The sequence below is a fragment of the Cucumis melo genome, chromosome 7 (assembly GCF_025177605.1).
Source record: "Cucumis melo cultivar AY chromosome 7, USDA_Cmelo_AY_1.0, whole genome shotgun sequence".
Lineage (NCBI taxonomy): Eukaryota > Viridiplantae > Streptophyta > Magnoliopsida > Cucurbitales > Cucurbitaceae > Cucumis > Cucumis melo.
In genome coordinates, this window is record NC_066863.1 from 2,576,412 (window position 1) to 2,585,035 (window position 8,624).

Here is an 8,624-nt window from a genome sequence, read left to right on the forward strand (position 1 = left end):
TAAAGTTATCAAATTAGGAAATTTTTTTAATACACCAAATTGAACTAAAAGATTTTCAAATACCATACTATATTTTCGATGTCTGTATATAAGCCTATCTTGATTTATCATAAATACATATCGTAACATTTTACTATATTTATAAATATTTCTTTTCAAGTTTTATCGATAAAGTAATTTTCTTGTCTTATTATTGTTTTTTCTTCGATGATTTTTGATTTTATGTCTATATTACTTTCATAAAAAGTGGATAGAGTAATTAAATTGCAAGTTGACACATATATTATTTTTATAATACTCCCTCTTTAACCCTTATTTATGTTTCCTAAATTTGTTTTATTTTAGTTTTTTTTCAACTCCGTTGAATATTTAATTTCAATTCTTAGACGTTGTAGAAATTAATTTTTATTTGTCTTGTTCATTAAAGATTATGTATATAAAAAGACTTTTGATAGACATAATGAGAACAAAGATAATTGAGATAGCTTAATAGAGTTTTATCGGTTAAAATAGGTTTACTTCTTATTTTAGTACGGAAGAAATCAAATAAAATAATAATCTTAATTACATAAATTTATTGAGCCCTAGACTTCTAAAGACGTTAAAAGGCTCCTCAAGCTTATAATAATCGTAAAAATTAGACCTACAAATGAAAAATAATTGTATAAGAAATGTGAGAATAACGGTTTAAATAAATCGACATAATTTTTTTTAATGCAAGTAGTGGTGAGGGGAGAAACTGAACCCAAAAGGCTAGAACCTTTTGGTTCTTAGTATGTATAGATGTCGTTAGTGTTAGGTTCTCGTTGACTTAAAAAGGAAAGTCAATTAACCGAGTAATTTTAATGAATAGAAATTGCATACCTACCTATTGCCCAATGACAATGGTAATTATAACTATTATTATTATTTTGATTAGGACGTATTTGGAAGTCTTGATTAGGTAGTTAGTTAATTGAGTATAATACAAAATATTTTATTCAAATTACTAAAATAAAATATTGTTGTCTTTTTATGATTAAAAAGAATCGTTGTCTTCTTTTGGAAAGGCATTAATATTCAAAATGATTTTATATTAAAAAAATGTGAATTTTAATAGATTAGAATAAGTTGAGAGAGAGAGCAAAATTTATAAGTGTTTTTAGAGAAATTATATGACATTATTGATAGGTTCATTTTTAGTGTTTTTTCTTTTTTTAATGTGATTTGTTTGTTTAGTATGAAAGTTTATTTTATTTTCAATTAAATTTTAATTTTTGTTGAATTGGTAGATTGATAAGGGAAAAAAAAAAGTTCAATAAATGTACAATTGAATGAAAGCTTATTCATTATTCATTATCTAGATGAGTACTCTTTGAAAACAAATAATTTGTTTTTTCTCTTCTAAAGGGAGGATTCAAAATTACCTAAATACCCTTCTTATTCATTGTTGTTTCATAATTGTTCTCTCATTTTTATTTAGTAAATTTTAGAGATTTATTTTCTCGAGTCGAATTCAAGAAGAGAGAACATAGCTAACTGGAATGGAATGAAGAGTCTAGAGAATACAAGAAATAGAATCTATCGAATAGGGGTCGACCTCGACCTCGACCTCAACCTCAGATTTTGAGATTGAGGAGGACATTTGAGCGAATTAGCCAAATTGTCTATTTTTCTAAACTTTTTCAAGATTTTGTTTAGATTTTACCTGCTACGTTATTTTATTTTTAGATCTACAATGATCCTAACATACCCTTCTATTTTTGTTTCTCAAATAAGAACTTTAAAATTAATAGATAATAAAGTTAAACCCTTGTTTAACAAACAACCATTTGATTTGAATTTCGTTTTTAATCAATTAGTTTATAACACTAGTTCCATCTTTAAATATCAAACTCACAAATCGCAAACACGTATATTAATTGAATTGTCGCTTAGTTTATCAAATAAAACAAAATTTCATAAGTAGGATTTTAATATTCATTCTAATAAGCAATATAACTCAACTCTTAAACACAGTTTTGATTTGATGTTAATTACAACAATTTCCTAATAATTAAAGTGTACACGTGTAAAATAGGATTAAGAAAAGAGAAAATTAAAAGAAAAAAAAGTGAGATTTTTAATTTTATAGGAGGGTGGCAAAATGGTAATAAAGTAGAAAAGTAGGGAGAGAAGGGGTAAAGGGAGGGGGGGGAGAAAAGATAAGGAGTGTGAGTGATGGGAAAGATTTGAAATTTCGCGCCAGCCACGTGAGGGCCACGCGGGGAGTTACGGAGGATCCGCCCATTCCCATAATATATCTATATGTGTGTGTGTGTGTGTGTGTGTGTATATATAAGACATGGTGACTTCCATTTGCATTTAATTCTACAACTCTTTTACAATTTTTTTTTCTTTTTTTGTACTTCTACTTCTTCAAATTAATTAATCTTTTTTTTAAAAAAAAAAAAAAAAAGTGGGTTTGTAATTTGAAATATTTTAAAATAAATGGCACCGACCTTAGTGGCCCATCTGGAAATCTGGCAAAATAGGGAGCCCTTTTAGCTAATTATAAAATATTTTTAGAGTTTTTGGTTTTGAGTCACATGGGGTCAGACTCAGACAGAAAGAAAGAAAGAAAGAAAGAAAGAAAGAAGCACTCAAATGTGAGCTTAGTTAGTGGTAATTTGAGGTGGCAGAATGTGGTCTCTCAATGTGCTATGTAACGGTAATATCCTCCTCTTTCAATTTTGCTCTAATTTCTTTCTTTCTTTATTATTATTATTATTATTATTATTATTATTAAATCCTCTTTTTGATATTTATGATTCTTCAACCAAAACCAATTAAGCTTCATAAATAACTCAATCTGACTTTCTTTGCAAACTATGAATGGTTTAGATGGTTAGATTTTAGTGTCTTGCATCATAGACCGATAGATATGATATGTTTGCATCTTTTTCTAAATAACTTTACATGAGGATTGACTTATCAATAATTGATATTTAAGTTTAGGTTTAGAGAAGTTGAATTGAGTTAACGTTGAAATTTTCATGTTGGAAATGTGTAAGGTATGTGCTTTTTTAGATGAAAGTCTTTGTTTATGTTTGTAGGTGATTTTGGATCAAATAAATGATTTCAAAATAAGATAATTACAACATAAAAGTCGATTTATGTGAACACATTTAATCTCAATTTATGAAAATTAGGAAAGAAAGGTATATTTCATCACATTCTCTCGATATACATCGTTATAATTTCACGTAAGGTATATATAATCTTAAAATTTCTAGTTTATTATCTATCATGTAGTTCTCTTGTTAACTTATGTATCTTTTTTTTTTTTTTGGCAAAGTCCTTTCCTCTCCTAAATTATAAATTTACAGTTGTTGTCACGTGAAAGTTCTATACGTTTTTTCTTGACTAGAATTTCAAGGTATATAAACTATGGTTGAACAATTGAGTTCTTAGTTTAATGTTACACTTTTTCAAGATTGGTTGGTTGATGATTCAATAATTTGCTATACACTGAATTAACTTAAAAATGTATGCATGTAGTTCGAAAAATACTTCGGTGGCCCAATGGAAGAACCACCATAAAATAAAAGAGCACAACACGTTCAATTAGAAGGTATTATGTAACATAGGACCACTTCGTATGAATTTCACCACTCGTTTCATCTTTTGCTGTTTGAATGATTTGTCTCATCAAATCCAAAATTATCAATAACAATATAAAATACCATCTCAAATATAAATGCTTCGATACTTTGTAAAAATAAATCAGAACATTGTAGAACAAAAGTTACAAAAACTTCAAATTGTTTAGTCAAAATTTAGTTGGATAAACTATATATCGAGAACAAATTAAAGGGAGATATTTAATCATGAGATTAGGGACATTGTTGTATAGATAATTGAGAATAATTATGTAGAATCCAATATAGAAAAGAACATAGGTTAAAAGGGAATTAGAAGAGATAATATAAAAGAGAAGGCAAGGTAATAAGGGTGATGGTAGGGCATAGATGTCACATTAATTTGAAGCATAGAGAAACCAAATGAATATTAATTAAACTTTTACTGTCAAAATGTCAATATCAAACTTTCACTTTATAGGCCCCATCTCAATGGCCCTTTCACAATCTAACCCTATTCTATGTCTCACTCAAACATCTCTATGATACCACTTATGATGGAGATTTTTAAATTCAAGATTTTTTCTTGAAAAATTACAAAATCTTTAGTCCTCAACTTTTGAATAATAAGTGTATTTTGTCCATGAGTTTTTAAAAAAAAATCCATTTTTAGTTTTCAAATTTATAAAAATAGATCTATTTGGACTTTGTATTTTCAAAATCGACATTTTTAATCAGTTATGAGTTTTTAAAAATAAGTTTAAAAGATACCTCAATTTTATATTTTATTTTAAATAATTATGACATTTTAAATTAAAAGAATAATTTCTAAAAATAGAATATTCTCTTTAATTAAATCTATTTTTTCCTAATTTTAAATATCATATATTTAAAAAAAAGTCAAAATAAAAAATACTTTTTTTTAAAATTAATTTTAACTATTTTTAAAAACTCATGAACTAAAAAAAAGTACAAACCTATTATCATAAACATAAGACTAAAAACATACATTTCTAAGACTTAAGGACATATATTTTTATCAAAACTAAAGAATAAAAATGTAATTTTTTCAAAGAACTTTCGTTGCGAAGTAAACTAAAATAACTATAAAATGCCAAATTGAGAATTTAGTAATGATTTTAATTATTATTTTTAAAAACAAAGAGAGACTAAATTCAAAACTAAATGGATTTATTATTATAAATATAGAAACTAAAAAGATACATTTCTAAAATTTAGATATCAAATAGATATATTCATCCGAAGCAAACCTAAAAGTAATTTTCTCAATATTCTTTCACTGTGGACTAAACTAAAATCCAAGCATAAAAGTTTATGTTGAGAATTTGGTAAAGAATTTAATTATTATGGCCTATAATTAAAATTTAGTTTGAATGGATTGAAAAAAATTTCTATGGAGCATAATGGGATAACTTGTGAAAAAAAGTTTGGCAGATTGGACACAAAACCATCTTTTTCATTACAATCTAAACAATTAGTTAAACATAATAGTTCCATGCACTAAACTTGTAATTTTCAAAAGCGAAGTGAACAAAAATCTTAATTAACGAAGAAGAGAAGGATTAAGCACCTGACCTATAAACAAAACAGTGCCACTCACATTTTCTCTTTAACCACAAACAAACAAAAAGGGATGATCTCAGCTACAAATAATTGATCTTTTCTACTTTCTCTATCGATCACATGGCTGCATTCTAGCCTCATTAAGCACTTCGTCCACGATAACCACAGCTTTATGAAGCATCTTTCGAAACATACAATAGTCTACCATTCGTACCCTTCACCATATTCATGAAGCCTGACCGGCCAACCGAAAACATCTCGACCCCAGCCCCAACAAGTCCCTGTGAATTTCCATGTACGTTCAATCCACTTTTTCATGAAAGGCAGATTCTTCCTTGTTTGCATGTCACAAATTACAATGATCGAGAATCGTGTTCGATTTTATGTTGGTATGTATGTAATGTTTTTCATATGTGGATAACATAGTTTAGTACTTTAAAAGTCTCAACTATCACTTTTCTTTAAAACTGAGGTCTTCATTATTGAAAGTGAACATTTATATATACATCAACTACCTCAAAGTAGTTTTCATGATATCATTTCTACCTTTAGAAATTTAGCATTAGTTAAATTCAGATTAAACACAAACAGTACTAATCCAACACCACAAACTGCAAAACATTTGAACACATACATGTAATTAACCTTCAAATTCCAAACTTTCAATGATTACATTAATGGAGAGAAGGATCAAGTACCTGACCCACGAACAGAACAGCTCCACTCTCATCTTCTTTAATCACAAACAAAAACGGATGATCCGCAACAAATTCAATCTTCTCCACTCTCCCTTTCCCAAGACTGCATCCCAACATTAATCCCATTGTCACCGCCGCCGCCTCCGTCCCCTCTTCGTCCACGCTAATCACCGCCTTATGAAACATCTTCGAAACATACACTTCTCTCCCCGCCGGATCTTCCACCATCCCCGTGAAACCCGACTCACCCGAAAACACCAAACCCAGCCCTAATTCCCTCAGGATGTCCTCCAATTCGAAATCCAAACCGAATTTGAACTTGGGGATCTTAAATTCATGTAACATCACCGGTTTTGGAGGCACATGGCGGTCAATGAATCCAGACTCAGAGCAGGCTCTTTGGATCAAAGAAGGCAATCCATCGCGATCATTTGGGAGGAAGATAAGCATGGAGAAACGGCTAGGTCTTTGGAATTTTCCGCGGATGGCGCCTATGTAAGGGAGGGATGCGACTTTGAAGCTGTCGAAAACAGAGACACGTCTGGGGTAACTAAGTGAGTCGGACATGAAAGGAACTTTGCGGGAGGTTCCATCGAGAAGGTAAAAATTTTGGTCCTTGGTTAAGGACTTCTTGAATTTATTAGACCAAGCAGCTTTGAAGTAGACTGCGTTAGCTAAAATCATTCGGGATGATTCGTCTATGCCTTTCAAGATTTCGGGAATGAGTCCTCGAGTCTGTTCTTTAACCCACGAATTCGCATCTTCCATCACTTCACGCCGCTTTTAACCATAGAAATTGTTACAAATTACTAACGAATTAGTTTCATCAAGTTGAAACGAAATTTTAGAAAACCCCCTAACGACTAAAATCGAGCGTTCATCATGAAGTTCAAATATATTGGTACCTTGTTCACGAAATCAACAAGGTTGAGTTTTCCATGGTAGAGAGTTTCGAGAAGCTTCTGAAACGACGGGTTAACAGGAAGATCATCGGCGAGCCAAACGCCGTTGGCGGTGGTGACGATAGGACCGCATTTGGTGGATGCGTCTCCGAAGAGGGAGGGAAAAAGCTTAGAAAGGAAGGAGTTGAGTTGTGGGAGGGATCGAAATTTGAGGAAGTAAAGCAAATGTTGGATCATTTGGCCGTGGGGTGAAGCTCCATTGGCGAGGAGAGTGAGCATCGTGTAGATGGAGAATGGGGAGAATATGATGTTCTTAGCTTTATAATGTTCGGTGTGGAGGAGCTGCTTGAGAAGGCGGAATCCGGCGTCGTTGTGGTGGTTGGCAGATTCTTTGATATCCATTATATTAATGGATGAGATAAGAAAAAAGGGTTGAAGATGGGAGGAATTAAGTCATGAATGGCGATATTTATAGTTTGAAGTTTGAAGTTTGAAGGATATAAGGTTTAGGGTTTTGTTTTTGAGTCCGTACGTGGGGAGGTGCCTTAGTGATGAAGAATTGAACTCATTTACTTTCATAATGCGTTTCCACGACGGGATTCCATTCCATGATGCCACTTTCCTTTTACCCAAACTTCCTCATCAATATTTTCATAAAGAAAAAAATAGTCCAATTAAATTTGAAATACTAATTTAACAATATAAATTAAACATTCACGTATATTAAATAAAGAAATTTGATAATAATAAAAAAAAAAAAATAATAATATTTTGGTTAATATTTTTCTTTTTTACATTACCTAAAAAAATAATATTAATAACTCCTTCCCTTCCTTCTTCTTCTTCTTCTTCTTCTTCTTCTTCTTCTTCTTCTTTTATTAGTTACCCCATCTTCCTTCCTTCTTCAAGTCTTCTTCTATTAGTGTTTCTCATTTTCACTTCACTTTTTCCAAATCTATCCCAAACATATTCCAAATCTCCTTTCTATTATTATCCTCCATTCTTTTCATCCCACTTAATCATGTTCCTTCTTTACAATTGAAAAACATGTTTTAACTATTTAAACTAGGTTCACATTTGCAACGTACAAATTATGGTATGGTAGTTAGATATGTATTTTAATTTGATGATGGGTTAATTAGTTGAAGTATTACATGTTCAAATCTCCTAATCTATTAAAGTGGGTTTGATTTAATGACATTGACATGTACTACATCCCTAGAAATAAAGGTTCATATTTCCATTATGCAATGAACTAAAAAAATCTCAAGTAAAAGTTCTAATGTAATATTTATAACTTTTCCACTTATTACTTTCAAAATTATATTTTTTAAGAAAAAAAGATGAAAAAAAATTACCTCAAACATTTAGTTTTGGATTTTATGATGTTAAAATTAACTTAGTATCGATGAGCATTAGGAAATAATTACATAAATAATTTCAGATAATATCAAATACCATTTATGTTAAAGTGAAAACATTTTAGACATATGAGAGCAATTTATTTTTTTTTTATTATTATTATTATTATATATATATATATATATATATATATATATATATATATATATATATATATTTTGTAAAGGAAAGTAAAAAACTAATTACAAAATAATATCAAATATTTTCTAGTAAAAGAAACAAAAGTAATGTTAATTCGATTTGAGCTGAAGGAGGTTAAGAAAAATATTGCTTCAACAAAGTTTAATTTATTTTTCAAATTCACTTTCTATTGGTACAATAATGATTTTGAAAATTGAGAAAAAGATCAAAAGTAGAAAAAGTAGCTACGCAGCTGAAAAAGCAACAAACAAACATATACAAAAACAATGTGACAAATG

The 8,624-nt window shown here is 29.7% G+C and overlaps 1 protein-coding gene across 1 annotated transcript; it reads right to left on the reverse strand.

Annotated features, from left to right (window-relative positions):
- Positions 1-5,638: 5,638 nt before the first annotated feature.
- LOC103493509 (serpin-ZX-like) lies at positions 5,639-7,419 on the reverse strand. Its single transcript, XM_008454270.3, has 2 exons — positions 6,787-7,419; positions 5,639-6,661 (listed from the first exon to the last, which is right to left on the reverse strand). The coding sequence occupies exons 1-2, from the start codon at positions 7,183-7,185 to the stop codon at positions 5,858-5,860; spliced, it is 1,203 nt and encodes a 400-aa protein (XP_008452492.2). The 5' UTR covers positions 7,186-7,419; the 3' UTR covers positions 5,639-5,857.
- Positions 7,420-8,624: the final 1,205 nt, after the last annotated feature.

Coding starts and splice junctions, on each gene's coding strand:
- LOC103493509 (XM_008454270.3), bottom strand. CDS start 7,185: ATGGATATCAAAGAATCTGCCAACCACCACAACGACGCCGGATTCCGC. Junction 6,662..6,786: donor TTGTTGATTTCGTGAACAAG/GTACCAATATAT, acceptor TATGGTTAAAAG/CGGCGTGAAGTGATGGAAGA.